Below are 20,629 nucleotides of genomic sequence, written 5' to 3'. Positions count from 1 at the left end.
AGTGTTAAGCGGTCTAAATTATTCCACCATGTAAAACAGGTGTTAAACCGATGATGATGATGATGATGATGACGACGACGACATCTGTAGTACAAGACCCAGAGTAGTCGATGATGATGATGACAAAGACTCAGATTACCTTTTAGAAATATCTAGCGGGGGGGGGGGGTACCCGGCGATGCCCGGGTGTTTTCAGGTGTGTGTGGTTTTGGGTAAATCAAAACTCCGGGGGTGGCTGGGGGTTAAAATAAAAAAGTTTTGGTAGGTGAGTATGAGGATCGAACCCGAACCCTTGAGGCAAAGTTGGAAATAAAAAAAATACTAATTAAGGAGGTCAAATAGAGGTCACGCAGTTAACTTTTGCTGCAAGGCAGCTTTTGGGTTTGTTTACCAAACTTTGACTGGTTTTTTTCCCCCAACAGATGTTGGGGAGGGAAAAGCCAGCTCCTCATTGTCTAGATTGAATAGCAATTATTTGATATAAGAGGAGTTTGTCCCACCATTGATCAAATCTGATTGCTTCTGGACGTTTCCCTGAGTACGCACGGATTGAATTTAGTTTCACTTTATTTATACTGAAGAGCAAGACAAACAGGCGACAGAGCGAAATAGCGCGAATCTCATAAAAGTCGATGTAAATAAATCTAGACGCTACACGCATTCCCAAATCATAGATATTATATAGGGGGTATATAAACAGTTCTAACTATTAGTAACCCCCCCGGGAGCATGTGCGAAAGAAGCCTTTGCGAGACATGCACGAAATGGTCACACACATTTTGCATTTTATATATATAGACTAGCGGGGGTACCCGGCATTGACCGGGTGTTTGTAGGTGTGTGTGGTGTTAAATAAAAAAGAAACCGGGAGGTGGGTAGGATCGAACCCGAAGCCCTGAGGCGAAGTTTGAAAATAAAATCGGCCAGCCAGAATTAGTTAGTGAAAGATGTTTGAATTTATTTAAGTAAGAACCAAATTGACAGGTGCGTGCACGGAAGTCGTAGAGCAATAGCTATTCACCAAATGAAGTCACTGACCAAGTTTGTTTGTTATAAGCGAAGTAAAACAAGAAAACAACGTTTAAACTTAAGCGGGGGGGTAATCAAAACATCGAAAAAAACACAAAAAACTAACGTAAGGCAAATGAACGATGTTAAATGTAAAAATTGAAAAAAACAGAAATGGCTTAAATACGTCTGTTTCGATATTAAAATCTTAAAATTCGGTGGGTACCCGGATGTTTTTGGGTGTGTGGTCGGTGGTGGATAAGCGAAGTAAACAAAAAAAAAAACAGAAAAACGAACGTTACGTGAAAAATGGCTTAAATAACACTGGTTCAATATTTAAATTTAAAAAATCGAAAAAAAAGACATCTCACACCACGATTCGAACCCAAAACGTTTAGATACCGAACAAACGCGCTAATCAACTGACCTAAAGCAACGTACAAGAAATTTGTTCAGTTTTTCAACTATTTAAAGTAAATCATGTCATGAAGTCATCTGGCGCATGCGTAGAACCGCTCTTGTTGACCTCCCTCTGTCGAAAAATGTCGATTTCGGGGTGAAAAAATGAACGTTTTTGGGCAATTTTTCGATAGTTTTCGTGCGAAAGATGGGGCTTCGATATGATACCGGGTTTGTGAATTTTTGTCGTGTCTGTCGAAAGTTGTTCGCGGACACACAAAAACACATACAAACATACATACACACATTTTCGCTTTTATATTTATAGATTATTTATTATTTCAGTTATCAAAAATGTATAAAAATCAATAAAATCAATAATTTTTTTTTTTTTGAAGATCAATTTATACTTACCAGATCGAAAATCACGATTTTGATTTGCAATCTTTTTCTTCGCTGTAAATAAAGAATAACGAAAAGAAAATATGAAATCGCATGATAACACATCACTTTTTAATGGGAGATAATGCCTAGGAGCATGCGATCATAATGAATGAACATATAGCTTTTTGCTTCACTTTTAATGAAGAATATAATAAATGACTCTACCTAATTTGACCAGCTAAGAAGAAAAAGTTCAGCTAGCAAAGCAATAAGTGCTAATTGTCTTTCAATTTTCTCTCAAGGATTTCGATTTTGTTGATACTTGGATGCAAAAATTAAAGAGATGCGAGTTGATAATGAAAGTTTCCAATATGACGTCTAACAAACCCGAAGGACGTGACTTAAAAAAAAGTCAGATCATAAGAAGCAAATAAAGGATATTATCATTTGACCCGTTAAAGTATATCTAAAGCTACTTGAACTTACTTGAGTAACAGTGGTATTTGAAAGAAAAATTCCAACACCTATAACAATAATAGGTGCAATAATCATAAGACCAACTATTAATCATTTCTGGACATCTCTTCACCTTATCCTGGTCCTGGATATGACCTTAAACTATATCTGATGGTGAGAACCCAGCTTGCGGGCTTTGGAGAGTGTGGAGCCACCCTTTAATTGGCATTGCTCCCAGTCCACTCTGACTCGGAGTGGTAGTACCTGTTAGGGTCTCAACTATGAGTTAAATAGAAACCGACTTTTTAAAAAAAAAACAAAAAACAAATATATTCTATTAAAAGAATTTTCTTCAAAATCACTGTATTCGGCATTAAATAACCTGAAAAGGGTGGATATGCCGTAAAACAACCAACAAATCCAAATGGCAACTTATCCTGCCTTCACAGAGTTCAAAATATACTTCATAGCCTAATAGGTGATGCCCTTTTCTCTTCCCTGCAACCTCTTTCCCACAGAGATGTTGCGAGCCTGTCTCTGCTCTATCGGTATTTTTATAACAAGTGCTCGCCTGAGCTTTAATCTGTTATCTCCCTTTGCAAAACTTTCAGGATAAATACTCGTCTAGCTGAAACCACTATCAATAATTTCACCCACTTTTTATTTGTACCTTAACTTGAATGTGCATTCTATGAACAAAGCACGCTCATGGAACTGCCTTCCAACTGGCTACAATATGGTCGTCTTCAAGTCCAAAGTAAACAAGTTCTTGATGAGCGGTCCCCTTAAATAATCCAATTTACCAAATTTGCACTACTCACAATTACTACGATATTGTCCCATTGACTACCGTACACTCATTAACCCTTATCTTCGAGTCTGGATAAGTGGCGACTCCTTTGTAAAAAAAAAAAACTTACTTGAGTAACTTTGATATTTGATACAAAGAATTCCAACAGCTATAATAAAAAGGAGTGCTGCAACCGTAGCAACCACTATTAACCATATATGGATATCATTCTCGTCACTTTCTTCATTAGCTGAAACAAAAAAGAAACATTAAGAACTCGAAAACATAACATGAATTTTATTAACAATTTAACATAAAAAATAAAATATTGTAGCATTAGGATTTTTTTTTAAATTCAATTTATAACATTATATAATCAATTCTTAACACTGCAATATTTTATGCTATAAATTTATTATATTTTTTACTATAATATCTTGTCATTTCCTTTTCCAGTTTTAACAACTAGTCCTTTACTTTTCATGTTTAAGCTTAACCATATTACTTTTCATACTAGCAAGAGAGGAAATACTTGCCTTCTGGGAGGGGGCTGTACCATCAAATCGATGGTTTACCAAGCCAAAGTCATTTCTGGCGGTAACTCCAATAAAAAGGAGATTTACATTGAGATGACTTAGGGTACTTTTAAGCAGAGGCTATATGCCTACAATTCCTCCTTTAAATACTATAAAAAGATATTCTATACTTCTTTAGTAACCAACATTTGGTCACTCAAGGAATTCAACACACTTTATAAAATTGAATGGAAAATCATTGATGTAAAATTATGACCTTACATCCAAGACCTGTCCGTTATGCAGTACTGAAAAATACAGAATACATCAGGCAATGAATAACCCATCCACAGCTTGTATGAACATCAAAATAAGATTTTTAAACAATGTCTCCATAAAAGAAAATTTCTCCTTGCAAAATGGCCTAGCAATAACATAACCTAATCCACCCCCCACATACATTCTATATATAACTACTTCATTTACTCACATAAATTAATATACGAAAGTATAAATTTATGCGTAAACTTTAAGTATTTACTTCAACAGTGCTCAATACGTAGGTAGAGCTAGTTAGTAAGTTATAAAATATATATGGCCATTAAGCTACACTGAATATTCCACATTTCATCCACTCTAGGATTCTTCAGGCTTATGCGAGAATTTTGTCATTGTTTTGCGTTTTTATATACGCACATTCTATTGAGTTTTTTGTTAGCCAATCAGCTTTCTAGTATCCATCGCACCCTTCCTAATCAGCCAATTAGCAGGCACTTACAGGACAAAGCCCCATTTGACCTCTGATATAACCTATTCATGTTGATATATATATATATATATATATATATATATATATATATAAAGAGAGCGAAAGAGATGTTCATTCTTGCAGAATACAAGACCTTTACTCCTGACCTGAGATAGTAGACTTACATAAAATCGTTGGAAAAATGGTTGCGTCATTATCGATCTATACGGTATCTAACTGCCGACGCAGTTAGTATTCTATGTAAGAGTAAGATACATCATAAAATGGAGTACTGTTGCCATATCTGGGTGGGAGCTACACAGAGCACCATATTCTACCTTGATAAAGTTCAAAACCGGCTCCGATGTTTTTACTGCGAGTGCATATTCATTAATTGCATAAATTGTATTTCAAAAATAAATTGTATGTATTTTAAAATAGAGAATTATTTTTCAATCACCGTATATATATATATATATATATATATATATATATATATATATATATATATATATATATATTAAACATGAATAGGTTAGATAAAGTAATTAAGAATAGGAAACTAGATCTAATATTTGTAACATATTTTTCCTGAGATTAAGGGAGGTGGTGTTTGATCAACACTGCTGGGGAGCCATGATGTAATATACTGTTTTGCTTTTAAATCCCCGAAACAGTGTTTCATGGTAAACACCTGCTGATCCTTTAAAAAAGAAATTATTACTGGTACTATAGTGAATTCGAGAGAACAAGTTAATGTAATGATTGCAGGTGATTGAATGACTTACTGACTGAATAGGTTTTCTAACGAATGATAAAAAATATTTTCTTTTGTATAGTTTTAAAGGTTAAAAACTTACAAGACTATATATATATATATATACATATATATATATATATATATATATGGTTACTTCATTTAATCACATAAATTAATAAAGATATTATTTTATGCGTAAATTTTTCAGTATTTACTTCAGCAGTGCTCAATACATAGGTAGAGCTAGGTAGTAAGTTATGAAAATATATATGGCAATTAAGCTACACAGAATATTCCGTGTTTGATTCTTGTGAGAATTTCTCAGGCTTATGCAAGCGTAAGCCTGCCGAATTCTCACGAGAATCAAACGCGGAATATTCTGTGTAGCTTAATTGCCATATATATTTTCATAACTAATTCTCTCTCTCTCTCTCTCTCTCTCTCTCTCTCTCTCTCTCTCTCTCTCTCTCTCTCTCTCTCTCTCTCTCTCTACGGCATAATTATGTTGACTGATCGGTTCTCATTAGACCACCAAAGTTGAACTTGGCTAATTCCAGATGAGTGACTATTGGGGAATTCTGGGCGCTGGTTATCTCGGTATTGATTTCAGTCGCCCTGAACCTCCATCCGTCACTGGTATTTTACAATTCTAACTCAGGAGAGGTATGGTTGAAGATTGCGCAAGTCTTGCCACAAAAAAATTCATGCGTAGACACCCTTACAGGAGTATCCATAGTCTGTCAAGACTGAAGGAAGCTAATAAATAGATAGATAGATAGATAGATAGAGATAGAGAGAGAGATTTGAGCAGAGCATATTGATAAAATTGAGACAAAAAATACAATACGAGATTAACTTTTTAGTTCAAGATGAATGTGTCAACATGATGTTTCAAAAACTGAAGCAAAAAATCACTTACATTGAATATTTAGTTTATACGTGGTAAATTCATTTTTACAAGCATGTACTCCTTCACATCGACAATCGCGGCTCATCTCGCGAGTTACAGTTTCTGTGATCATAACAGAATCTTTCTTTGTTTTCGTCGCGGAAAGGCAATTTAGAGTAACAGAAGCACTTGGCTGACCACCTCGCCATTCACATGTAATATTGGTTTGGTTACCAGGAAATCTTTCAGAATTGCTCACGGTGATGACTGGCTTTCCTGGTGGTGGATCTATCGATAAAATGTCAACAGGAAAAGAGTGTCAATACATGTTTCAACAACACACAAAATAAAAAGAATTATATAATAGGTTATGAAGTTGTGTGCGTGAAGAAATAAAATGGATGAAAACGATTCCATTTACACGCGTAGCAATCATCATCATCATCATCATCATCATCATCATCATCATCATCAAGTTGACTGCTATTGTTTTCCATCTCTCTCTCTCTCTCTCTCTCTCTCTCTCTCTCTCTGCATTCATGAATTCATTGTTGCTCATCAGATTGTCAACGTTGTTTCTTGCTGTGGTTCTCTGCTTCTTCTACCCACGATCTTTCCTATCAAGCTAAACTGTTCTATTCCGCTTTTTTTTAGACATGGCCCATAAATCTCATTTGTCTTTTTCGTACTGTTCTTATTAGAGACCTTTCTGTGTTTGCCATTTCTAATACCTTCTGATTTGTTTGCTTTTTTTTCTGTCCAGGATATCTTCAAAATTCTTCTCAGGTACCAAGTTTCAGTTGCCTCCAGTCTTTTCCTCGCGGTGTTGGTGATTGTCCAGCACTAACAACTGTATAATAGAATAGACCATACATACGTTTGGAGTATTCTGAATTTGGTGTCTATTTCAATGTTTCTGTTGGTCATGGTCAATGACCATCTCCTGAAAGTTACTTTAGTTGCAAATATTGTCACAATACATAATAGCAATAATGATTTAGTGTACAAGTTATTATCGAAGAAATTACTTTGAAATGAAGAGATTTGCTAAATAATGTCAGTAAGCGTCTGTTTGCATTTTCTATTAATATTGTGACGAGCAAGCGCAGAAGTGCTCAAGAAGTGTATATCAACGTCTTAGTTGGGCCTACCCACGGCGAAAATGAGTTCGCCCAACGGCTATAAAAAGCCGATACGAGAGTCTTGCCAAGGTTGCTCTGGTAATGTGTCATGTTGAATCGTTTCAACGGAGTCGTTCAAGATCGTGTCATCGAATCAATGGAGGTGTTTGAATTCGAATCGACAGAAATGTTCGAGATCATGTCATGTCGAATCGATGGAGGTTTTTGGGTCCGAACTGACAGAGTTGTTCAGGATTGTATCGTGTCGAATCGACAGAGGTGTTCGGGTTAAAATCGACGAAATTGTTAAGGATCGTGCTGGGGCGTGGTGACGTAATTGTTGAGTCATATATACAACATCATTCGGTCTCCGTTTATCATCCATTTGACTTGATGGTTGGCGCAGTTGTGCTGCTGCATGTTTTTTTCTTTTATCTCTTTTCCTTCGTGAAGCAACAGATATTATCTGTGAAAAATTTAGGGGCAGATAACTAATGCTTCAAAATGCTTTTTGGAGCAAGGGAAATAATTTAAAGGTAAAATATATTCATCTTTAAACACTATGGTTTTATTGGGGTGGTTGTCGGGGTTGATCGTGATATTTGTTTGGGTTGTCATTTCATGACGTTTTTGTTTAATTTCAGGTTTGAGGGGAAGAGTGTTGGGTAAAGTGGGCCAGTTTTGACGCCAAGTAGTCCATTAGTCGAGTCCTGCCCAAGAAGTTGTAGCCTTGTGAAAGTCCACCAGAAATGACTCAAACATTTTAAACTTTCATTCCAGCCATTATATATATATATATATATATATATATATATATATATATATATATATATATATATATATATATATAATCCACAGTAGGTTCTCTATTGTGCAATGTAGGCTATAATGCATTGTGAACTAATCACTATGTGAAGCTTCCTTTCGGTGCACTGTGATGGGTCCTCAACTATGACGTCATCAAGTATGAACGAGGAGAAAATTAAAAATATAACAAGGTTTACAGATGTTTAGTAGTATCTAGATAAAGATATGTTCTCCTATGCGTTAAGCACTCTGGCATAGAAAATGATGTTTTCCCCCTTACATAAAAAAACAAGATAGTTTCATTAAAAAATTGAATCCTCTTCTCTTGTTGTTTTTTATTTTTACATAGTTGTGAGCCACTATGCAGCTCTCGGCAGTTCCCAAAGTGAGAGACGATGACACGACCAGAAGAGAATATGAAGGAAAAAACATTATTAAGGTAAGCGGCTGCGTTGTTGATAATAAGTAGAGCATTTAGTTGTCATTATAGGTAGCAACTTATGCGCACGATTCGGATTTCATGATTAATGTACTTACTATGTCTAGCTACTATGATGTAGAAAAGATGGGACACATTTTTGTGCATAACTACATATGAAATAAATAGATAGATGGACAGAGAGATAGATGCCTAAATAGATTTGGGTATAAAATTGAAACAAAAATAAAACAAAAACAAGGTGTGTATGTTTTATTTTTTATTACCGTTTTATCTGTTTGGTTACATATGTTTCAGATGTTGGACCACGTTTACAGTCTAACAGGCTCGTCAGACCTTCTGTTAGGTCTGACGAGCCTGTTAGACTGTAAACGTGGTCCAACATCTGAAACATGATGTTTTGCATTTAGTTTATCATCGACGGCCGCTTTCTCTCTCTCTCTCTCTCTCTCTCTCTCTCTCTCTTTCTTTCTTTCTTTCTCTAAAAACCTAACGAAGGAGAGGGGCGGTTAAGTTTCGCTACCTGCTATAACAAAACACCCACAAAGGTATTGTTCTCCTCTCTCTCCCTCCTCTCTCTCTCTCTCTTTCTTGCAACAATGAGTGTGTTTCCTTATATACTTTGAAAGTAACAAACATTAACCATACCAAGGAAGAACGTAAAAGAACAACATTTTTACGTTATTCACTTTAGAGGTGTGGGGGGAATTTCTTAACCGTCCGTCCAACGTTCCTTTTTGGATGGGGGGGGGTTGTTAATGCTTGCAGAGTTAAGTTTACTGGAACTTATTTTTTATGGAGAGGGGGCTATATTTCTTTTGTTTCTTTTGTCCACTTTACGGCTTCTACAACTTTTTTGCGGGGTGGGTGATTGGAGAGGAATTTTTACATTAAATCAAACTCCAAAATTTCCTTGAGTACGACGAGTTTTACAAATTTTCCAGTATACTCATTAAGACAATGTTATTTATATTTTGCACAGACAGGTATCTTTCAAGAAATAAATACCTGCATTCTGCACTGTAATTCACTTGCGGAGGTTGGCGGTGTCTATTCCGACAGCCGTTTTTTCCATGGGGAGGTTGAGCGGCGGTCTATTCCGAAAACGGTACTTAACATGGGTAGGTTGGGGGGACCCCAACAACAACCATACTTTACTTTTTAATGCTTTCACCGGGCAACGCCGGATGACGGGTCCTGCTGGTATATATATTCAGTAAACATGATGCACACACATTTCAAAACAAAATGATAGATAGATAGATAGATAGATAGGAAGTTTCATCAGAGCATAAAGATAAAATTAAGACAAAAATTCAATAATAAATTAATTTTTAGTTTGAGATGAATCTCTAAACATGATATTTCAAAACAGAAAAAAAATTCACTTACATTGCATGTTTAGCTTATACGTGGTAAATTCATTTCTACAAGCATGTACTCCTTCACATCGACATTGATGGCTCATCCCACGAGTCACAGTTTCGATTATCGTCACAGAATCTTTGTTTGTTTTCGTCACAGAAAGGCAATTTAGATTTACAGAAGCATTCGGCTGACCACCTCGCCATTCGCACGTAGCTGTTATTTGTTCGCCAACACATATTTGGGGTTTGTTGACGGTGATGACAGGTTTGTCTGCTGGTGGATCTGTCAACCAAAAATTCAAAATTAAAAGAGTATCAACACATGTTCTAAAAGCACACAAATAAAATGACAAGTTGAAGATTTAAATCACCAAAACTATGAAGTTAATAGTTCAAAGGTTTTGGAAAACAGATTAATGATCTCGATCCTGTGCATAAAAAATCAAAATTATTGAATAACTCTATTCCAAGAAGGAGAGACAATCTTAATTAAATAAAGATAACAGGTAATTGTATTTATTTTTAAATGGCTTATTCTGCAAGAGAGATAACCATGAAATATACCCAATTCAGCAGTAAATAAAAAGATTTCTAAAAAATATATTATATTTAGAATTAGGCATAAAGTGAAGAAGATATTGAGAATTTAATAAAAGAATTAATTAATTTAATAATAGTCTTGATTACTTCCTCCAATATATGGCTAAATTAATGTTCAATATATTTATAAAAGTAGTCGAAGGACAATTATCTAAATATTGCATTTAAAGATTAATATACGAGGTAATTTTTCTAGAAATCCACAACTCTACCTGACTATTTGACCAAGATGGGCCTCAAGAAAGTTCCTCACCCTCACTATAGTTCAGACCTGTGACTTTTGGTTCTTCTCTAAGGTAAAAGAAAACCTTAGAGGCTGTCGTTATGATACAATTGAGGAGATGAAAGAGGACTTCCATAAGGTCTTCCCGAAGTTGTTTAAACGGTACAACCAGTTCTTTGCAGCTGAGGGAGATGATTTCGAAAGGGGCTAGAATTTTATGTGTGTAAAAGTGACTATACGAACAAAAGCCTGGAAACTTATTGAAAGCACCTTGTATATTAATTTTGACATCATAAGCTATATTTGATATTTTTATTCACTCTTAGTTTTCATAAGAGGAAGATTTTTAGGTGTTCTAAAGTAATTCGTGTGAATGGTGAGACACAAATATGAAGAAATAAAATGGATGAAAACGAGAACGCATCTGGCTAAAACCCCTACCAACAATTTCCCCCACTATCTAACCGTGCCTAAATAAAAACGCAAATTCCATGAACAAAGCTTTTTTTCTAAAACTGCCCCTCTGTAGTACTCTGTTTTGCTGGCTTGATTTCAAGCTAACTAAAACATGGTCGTCTTAAAGTTCAATGCAAACAAATTTTTGTTGAGTCTCCGCCTTAAAGAATCAAATTCTACACAATTTCCACCATTAATGATCACTGCCACCTTACACTCATCAACTCTTTTCCACAAGTAACCTTGTAAAAGAAAATGGTTTTGGCGAAAAGATAATTGATAGGAAGTTGTTTATAAAGGCGGACGAAAAGAAGCCGAAATGGTATGTCCTGTAACGTTACATTTCAACCACTCTGATGTAGAAAAGATGAAACATGTGTTTGTGCATAAGTACATGTTAGATAGATAGATAGATAGATAGATAGATAGATTGACTGGTTGAGGCATTTTTTTAATCAACCGTGTCATTACATTTCAACTACTTGTACCTGCACATTGTCTGAGAATTCGCCATAAAAGAACACAACAAAAATAAATAAAAATAAAAATCTAACTTAGCTTTTTAAGCACAAATGAAATGCATTTATTCGTGATACTTTCAACAATAACGCGTTTCATTATCTTTCAAAAGTCTTTTCACACATCATCATCAGCAGCAATCACTCTTGACGAGTATGATTGTTCTCCCGTCGGTGATATTAGGTGTGATCATTTGTGGGTCCTCAGATGGCCGTGGAGGCCGATCCTTCACCTACAGACTTTATTGCAGTGGGGGTATGTGTGGGTGGTCGTCTGGGTAGTGGAAGAGGCGAAAGGAGCTGTGTTGGTAGTAGATCTCTCCTTTCTCTGCTTCCTCTTGTTTTCTGCAGCTCTGTGGAGGTCCTTTTCTGAATGAATCGTGTCTTCATGGACCCTCTTGCTCCACATGTCCCTCTGGAGAGCAGCATCCTCCTAACTGGTGAGGCTGAAGTGACACTGTCTCAGGTGGGTCTTTATATTGTCCTTATATCTCTTTTTATGTCCTCCTTGGGATCGCTTTCCCTCTTTTAGCTGACCGTAGAGCATTTGCTTTGGGAGGCAGTTGTCAGGCATGTGCACAACATGGCTCATCCATTGCAACTGCTGTCGGATGATGGTTGTGGTGATGGAAGGTATGTTCGCCTCCCTCAGGACGCTTACGTTTGTTTGTCGATTCTTCCATCCAATCCTGAGGATCTTGCAGAGACAATGCTGGTGATACTGTTCCAGGGCCTTCAGATATATGCTGTAGGTGGTCCAGCTGTCGGCCCTATAGAGAAGAGTGGGCAAGATAACTGCTTTACAGACAAGCAGTTTGACCCTGCTCAGTATGTCTCGATTCTCAAACACCCGTTTCCGTAGCCTGGCAAAGGCTGCACTGGCGCATCTGATGCGGTGGTGAATCTCTGTCTTGATGATAGATCTTGTGGAGAGAAGACTGCAAAGGTGGGCAAATTGATCCACAAATTGGGGGCGAAGCTGTTTCCTTGTGTTCTCCTCCTTCTCATCTTGATGTTCATGGTAGAGCGGATGAGGCGGTGGTCAGTTCAGGATTCGTCCGCACTGATCATGGCCTTGGTGATGTTGACATCTCTGCAATCTCGAGCCCTGACAATCACATAGTCGATGAGATGCCAGCGCTTCATTCGGGGATGCAGTCAGGAGGTTTTGTGTCGGTTTCTCTGACGGAAGAAGGTGTTTGTGATCACAAGCTCATGTTCTGCACATTTAGACAGTAGGAGGGGTCCGTTGGTATTGACATTCCCCACACCCTCCCTGCCTAGAGTGCCTTTCCAGAGGTTCTGATCCCTGTCAACCCTGGCATTGAAATCCCGGAGTAGAAGGATCTTGTCTTCCTTTGGGATGTTTGATAGCACCTGGTACAAGGGTTGCATAAAATGTCTCCTTTTTCTCATTCTGTGAGTCCGAAGTTGGAGCATAGGCACTCACAGCCGTGGCCATATCGTTGTTTGAAAGACTAAGTCGTAGAGTTATGAGACGATCATTGATGCCTACTGGAGATTCGGAAAATTGGGAAATGAGTTGGTTCTTGATGGCAAACCCCACACCATGGGTTCTGAGCTTTATAGCTGCTTTTCCCTTGCAGAAGAAAGTGTATCCACCTTTCTCCTCTTTTAGTTGCCGCTCCTCTGCCAGGCGTGTCTCTGACAAGGTGGCAATGTCGATTTCGAACCACTTCCGCTCCCTGGCAATGATCGTAGTTCTTCTTTATGGACAATCGCTGGATGCACTGTCCATAAGTGTCCTTATATTCCATATTCCAAAGTTCATTTTCTTCTGTTTTCGACTGCTAGGAGGTGAACCCACTTGGCGTCGTATTCCAGGCAGGCTATTTTTAGGGTGCCTTTTCTAGCCCATTCCCCACGTGGGGTAAGCAGAGCGGATCCTAAATAGGACTGCTCAGGCGTGGGCGCTGTTGCCGAGATGCTCTTTCTGCCTCGGTCCATGTGCCAGTGCATGGGTAGAAGCTCCCACGCCATAGGACTTTGGGGGGGGTAATAGTGGGTTCTTCGGGAGAACGCCTGTGCGTGGAATATTTTAGAGTGCAGTGACGGGTGCACAGACACCCACCAGATTGTCTTTGGCAAAAGACCAGACCAGGATCCAATGGCGTGGAGACCAGGACAATTGGGGCCCATCTTTGCTGCAGCCTTCTTCCATCTTTGTGACCGTTGTGGAGCTCGCCCTGCTACCATCATCCGGCCACTCCGCCGTTGAGGTCTTTTTGGATCGCTCTTAGTCTGGAACCTCCTCTTCAACCTTACCGCCATGGGTGAACCTACCAGGAGCATTAACCTCCAGACGGCATCGCTCACAGGCTCATTGGGACACACAAGGCTCTCCACCTCGTCGCGGACAACAGAGAGCTTTTGTTTAGTTATACTTTTTTTATTATTTCAATTTTCTGGTGATGTTTTTTGTGTGTAGGTATTAACATCTAACTATGACACATAGATGTTTTTTGTGCGTAGGTATTAACATCTAACTATGACACATAGATGTTTTTTGTGTGTAGGTATTAACATCTAAGTATGACACATAGATGTTTTTTATCTTTGAAGCATATCATTATCTTTTTGCTTTTCGTCTTTCATCACTGTTTCGGAACTTTAAAAAAACACAATCACAAATAGTAATACCCATCATCATCAAAATCTCAATACAATTTACGTTTTTTACTGCAACCAGATGCAACCAGGATTTAAATTGGAAAAAAGCCAATAAAAAATATTATTCATTCCTCCATTGCTAACAATAACCTTAGACTCATTATAAAATATTAAAAACCCAAACCCTAGTTGTAAAAAAAAACGATTCCCCTAAAACCACTAGAATGAACCAACGTCATCTATAAGTTTTAATGCTCCCTGGGGGAGTGTAACTCCTATAGTAACACACAAAAAAACAAATAAAACAGTAGTTACGTTGGTTACGTCGATTACATACCGACCACATTACCCGTCACCTTACCATGCATTATGTAGAATATAGTGCTATAGTACAACATTTACAAGAAAAAACATAACTCCCCACTTCCGAAATTAGAAATATTTTCCTCTTACGATATGAAGAAATTATGATTTATTACACAAATATAATATTACTTATCCACATAATAACATATAATAAAAATAAATTATGATAATAATAATAATATTATTATTAATTATAATAAAATAAAATACTTAACATATTAAATAATAATAATAATAATAATAATAATAATAAAATTATAAAAATTACTTAATTAAAAGGAAATTACAATAAAAGATTATATAAAATAATATAAAAAGTATTACTTAATAATTTGAATGTAAAACGGGGTTTTAGCGTCTCTGGAGATTTTAAAAACATGGAGCAAAAAATATTCTGGACGGTTTGTTCCAGAACCTTTTCTAGCGATAAATAGCGAACGAGCGCAAATTATAATCGGTTATAACATGATGTAGGGACGCAAAGAGAGGCGACCATCAATGACATCAAATCAACTCTTATTGGAAGTCCAGCTCTTGCTACCCCAGATTTCTCCAAACAGTTTAAATTACAAATTGATGCCAGTGATGTGGGCATGGGTGGAATTCTCATCCAAGAAGATGAAGAAGGCTTCGATAAAGCTATTGGTTATTTCTCAAGAAAATTCAACAAATACCAAAAGAATTATTCCACTGTTGAAAATGAATTTTTAGTTTTATTATCAGCCATAAAACACTTTGACTTTTCTCTCAATTTGAGTGTTTTAGTCCGCACTGATTACAATCCACTTATCTTCTTACACAAAATGGTTAATAAAAATCAAAGGCTAACGAGGTGGACTCTACTCTTACAAAAATATAACATCATTATCGAACACACAAAAGGTAGAGAAAACATTATTGCCGATGCTCTATCTAAAACATAATCTTCACAAAAATACACACATACATAAAAAGTACACACAACACACAACACACACACACACAAAAATAAAATTTACAAGTGTATATATATTGAAAATAATATCATCCACATTTCTCATTTTCAGATGAACAAAAATGAAGAAAAACTTTATAAACTTTCTTCCTATTTTAATTTCTTTATATTATATTTTCTTTCACATTCAATTTTACATACCACACCATAGATCAACTTCTAGGGTTAAAAGTTTTGATATCTGGATATCAAACCTTTCCTTTGAAGGAGGGGAGTGTCATGGGATGATATATTTTCCTCTTACGATATGAAGAAATTATGATTTATTACACAAAGATAATATCAATTATCCGAATAATAACATATAATAAAAATAAAATATAATAAAAATAATTAATAATATTATTATTAATTATAACAAAATAAAAATACTTAACATATTATATAATAATAATAAAAATAATAAATTACTTAATTAAAAAGAAATAACAATAAAAGATTATATAAAATAATATAAAAGTATTACTTAAGAATTCGGACGCAAAGAGAGGCAACCATCTATTATAACTCCGACCGAAGGAAAACACAAGAAAACTCGATTCGTTAAAATAACAGGTGAACCAAACAAGATACAGAGGAAAATCTCTGTCATCAAAAAAAAAAACTGGTAAATATAGACTTTTCTGAATTATACTTGACCAAAAAAGCATTTATGTCTAAAGATAAAAACAAACATTACTATAAAAACCATTTACTTCTATTAAAAGGGAAATAACCAGAGAACAGAATTACTTTCCCTTGCATTATAAACAGCTTATTAGACATTTGTTTCTTTTCTATATTTTTGATTTTGATTTTCTTTTCTTTCTTTGTAATAAAAATTTGTTTTCTTTTCAAATTATCTTTTTTTTCTAATCTTTTATTTTTCAATATGTTTGCGGCGTTCCGTTAACCCCTAGACTAGGAACGAAACCGTAACGCTACTACTAACCACCATCCACCCGTCAGTGCAACTGAATCTTACACATTTTCCTGGCGATGTCTTGATGAAAGACGAGACGCAAAAATGTTGCGGCATACTTTTAAAATTAAAAAAAATCTAAGTATGGCAAATTTATTAATTCATACACGCACACACAAAAAGCATTATCAGAAAAATTGAAAAAATAAGGTTTAATAAGGAGAGATACACTGACAAATAGATAGATAGATAGATAGATAGATTTCGGCGAGCATAATAAAATCAAGACAATAAATAAAATTTAAACTATGTAACCATAATGCACAAACATTTCTAAAACGAATATTTTTCATTTTACCCTTCAGTGACGTCATCATTTTCATGACGTCATCAAGCATGCATGGAGATTAGTTAAAAACATACAAGATCAACAGAGTTTTAGTAGTATCTAAATAAAGATATGCTCCCCTATGTGTTGAACACTCTGATGCAGTGAGTGTGGATTTTCCTCTTACGTAAAAAGTAAGATAGTTCCATTATAAAAATTGAACCCTCTGTGGTATCAGCATCGAATATAGAATAAACAAATGAACACAAAAATTCGTGTAAAGGCAAAGTATATTTCTTCCATTATCAGCAGGCAAGTTAGCTGAGAGTAGAGCGTTAGGTTTTCATTACCGTTAGGGATTAATGTCAAGTCTTCAGATCTGGAGATTATATCTAGCCACACTGATGAATCTTGAAAAGACGAAAGATGTGTTTGTAAGTGACTACGTGTTAAATAGAGAGATTAGGATGAGGCATAACAATAAAATTGAGACAAAAATAAAATAAGAATTAATTGTTCAATTGCAGATGATTCTGTACACATGATATACAAATATTTAAAAAAAAAATATCAGATAGATAGATAGATAGATGGATAGATAGATAGATAGAAAGTTATATCTACTATATCTGTAAACAAACAAAATGTCAGATAGATAGATAGATAGATAGATAGATAAGTAGATTTGAGCAGAACATAATAGTAAAATTAAGACAAAAATACAAGATGAAATTAATTTTTAGTTTGAGATGAATCTCTAAACATGATATTTCAAAACTGAAAAAAAATTCACTTACATATTATATTTATATTATACGTATTAAATTCATTTCTACAAGCATGTACTCCTTCACATCGACATTGATGGCTCATCCCACGAGTCACAGTTTCGGTTATCGTCACAGAATCTTTGTTTGTTTTCGTCACAGAAAGGCAATTTAGATTTACAGAAGCATTCGGCTGACCACCTCGCCATTCGCACGTAGCTGTTATTTGTTCGCCAACACATATTTGGGGTTTGTTGACGGTGATGACAGGTTTGTCTGCTGGTGGATCTGTCAACCAAAAATTCAAAATTAAGAGTATCAACACATGTTCTAAAAGCACACAAATAAAATGACAAGTTGAAGATTTAAATCACAAAAACTATGAAGTCAATAGTTCAAAGGTTTTGGAAAACAGACTAATGATCTCGATCCTGTGCATAAAAAATCAAAATTATTGAATAACTCTATTCCAAGAAGGGGAGACAATCTTAAATAAAGATAACAGGTAATTGTATTTATTTTTAAATGACTTATTCTGCAAGAGAGATAACCATGAACTATACCCAATTCAGCAGTAAATAAAAAGATTTCTAAAAAATATATATTTAGAATTATCCATAAAGTGAAGAAGATATTGAGAATTGAACAATATATATATATATATATATATATATATATATATATATATATATATATATATATATATATATATGTTACGACGTATCCCAGTCCTACTGGGTTACGTAACAAAATATATTTAAAAAAAAAATAAAGTTTCCCAGGTTCCTTGATAATGCGTTAAGGGAATGGGACAACCGTCCCGAAGACAACAATAAAATGACACGAAATCACATAAGAAATAACGAAGACAAATATCATCGAAAAATTAACAAACTTTTATTTATATAAAAAAAATGAAATAGAAGTCAATTCAAGGAAAGAAAATTAAATATGCTTAACTAAATGAAATGATTTAATGAATTCAAATTTTACCGAGAGAAAATATATTAACAGACAATGTTCACATAAAACAAGAAATCGTCTGCTCAATTAGATACAGGGTGAGAGAGAGATGTTGGAGAAATGAAAGTTTTGATTGAAAAACTCACTTAATGTCCTTTGAAATGTGACCTTTCTTTCGTCTCCTTTTTTTATATATATATTTCTTTCATGTAAATTGTTTATGTTTGATTACGCGCGCGCAGGTTAATTTTCATATTTTTGTCCTTCGGATGATTTATGTTTCATTACGCGCGTGCGTGTTGATTACTCCAAGTATTTGTTTTCCGAAGCTCATCGAAGTCCTTGATTTACAGTAACAGTTTCACTGATCTATGATTCCTGCCTTCGCTGGGTTCATTCTTTTATTCGGTCAATATTCTAACTTTGACCGCTGATCATCGGTTGACGTCGTTGATATTTACCTCCGCGACGCCGCTATCACGTCGTCGCCGCTTTCGCCGATCGCCAACCCGACCTTCGCTGACTTACGTCTTAGCGGTTTGAAGCGCGACGCTCCACTGCCTGCTGACAACTTTTTTCAGGCCCCTCTCTATATATACGATCTATAGCTCTCTTTCTCTACACAGTTTCTCTCTATATATACGGTTTATTTCTCTTTCTTTTCTCTTTCCTTTTCCACTCTTCGTTCACAGTATCTGTCTCTCCCTTCTCCTCCCGTTCGCAGGCCTCCTCCAACCGCTTTTTTTTTCTTCTGTTTTGTTTACAAAATGTGACCGAGCAGACGTGAATTGATCCTCGGCGCGAAAAATGATACAGTGAATAAAATATACTGAAATTATATCTCCTCTCGGCTAAAAGTCAATAAAATAATTTATTATACATTTTAATAAATGTATCATAATATATATATATATATATATATATATATATATATATATATATATATATATATATATATATATATATATATATATATATATTAAGACAATGTAATTTATATTTTGCACAGACAGGTATCTTTCAAGATATAAATACCTGCATTCTGCACTGTAATTCACTTGCGGAGGTTGGGGGTGTCTATTCCGACAGCTGTTTTTTCCATGGGGAGGTTGAGCGGGGATCGATTCTGAAAACGGTTCTTAACATGGGTAGGTTGGGGGGACCCCAACAACAACCATACTTTACTTTTTAATGCTTTCACCGGGCAACGCCGGATGACGGGTCCTGCTAGTATATATATTCAGTAAACATGATGCACACACATTTCAAAACAAAATGATAGATAGATAGATAGATATATAGATAGGAAGTTTCATCAGAGCATAATGATAAAATTAAGACAAAAAATTCAATAATAAATTAATTTTTAGTTTGAGATGAATCTCTAAACATGATATTTCAAAACGGAAAAAAAATTCACTTACATTGCGTGTTTAGCTTATACGTGGTGAATTCATTTCTACAAGCATGTACTCCTTCACATCGACATTGATGGCTCATCCCACGAGTCACAGTTTCGGTTATCGTCACAGAATCTTTGTTTGTTTTCGTCACAGAAAGGCAATTTAGATTTACAGAAGCATTCGGCTGACCACCTCGCCATTCGCACGTAGCTGTTATTTGTTCGCCAACACATATTTGGGGTTTGTTGACGGTGATGACAGGTTTGTCTGCTGGTGGATCTGTCAACCAAAAATTCAAAATTAAAAGAATGTCAACACATGTTCTTAAAGCACACAAATAAAATGACAAGTTGAAGATTTAAATCACAAAAACTATGAAGTTAATAATTCAAAGGTTTTGGAAAACAGACTAATGATCTCGATCCTGTGCATAAAAAATCAAAATTATTGAATAACTCTATTCCAAGAAGGGGAGACAATCTTAAATAAATAAAGATAACAGGTAATTGTATTTATTTTTAAATGACTTATTCTGCAAGAGATATAACCATGAAATATACCCAATTCAGCAGTAAATAAAAAGATTTCTAAAAAATATATATTTAGAATTATCCATAAAGTGAAGAAGATATTGAGAATTGAACAATATATATATATATATATATATATATATATATATATATATATATATATATATATATATATTTGTTACGACGTATCCCAGTCCTACTGGGTGACGTAACAAAATATATTAAAAAAAAATAAAGTTTCCCAGGTTCCTTGATAATGCGTTAAG

General features: G+C 35.3%; 1 protein-coding gene across 6 annotated transcripts in view; it reads right to left on the bottom strand.

The window, feature by feature from the left end:
* Positions 1-20,629, bottom strand: part of LOC145248979 (uncharacterized) — a 68,277-nt gene that overhangs the window by 9,156 nt on the left and 38,492 nt on the right. For 4 of the 6 annotated variants that reach the window (XM_080110795.1, XM_080110796.1, XM_080110798.1 and 1 more), the window contains 6 exons: positions 19,855-20,112; positions 17,498-17,755; positions 9,709-9,966; positions 5,980-6,237; positions 3,168-3,287; positions 1,822-1,863 (listed from right to left, as the gene is read on the bottom strand). In XM_080110795.1, the coding sequence (XP_079966921.1) occupies positions 1,822-1,863; positions 3,168-3,287; positions 5,980-6,237; positions 9,709-9,966; positions 17,498-17,755; positions 19,855-20,112 (1,194 nt within the window). The remainder of the gene's footprint in view (positions 1-1,821; positions 1,864-3,167; positions 3,288-5,979; positions 6,238-9,708; positions 9,967-17,497; positions 17,756-19,854; positions 20,113-20,629) is intronic. The other 2 variants (XM_080110797.1, XM_080110800.1) reach the window with 1 other exon arrangement.

This window comes from Euprymna scolopes, chromosome 27 (genome assembly GCF_053919585.1).
Source record: "Euprymna scolopes isolate OS-2025 chromosome 27, ASM5391958v1, whole genome shotgun sequence".
NCBI lineage: Eukaryota > Metazoa > Mollusca > Cephalopoda > Sepiida > Sepiolidae > Euprymna > Euprymna scolopes.
This window is presented reverse-complemented; position numbering and strand designations above follow the sequence as displayed.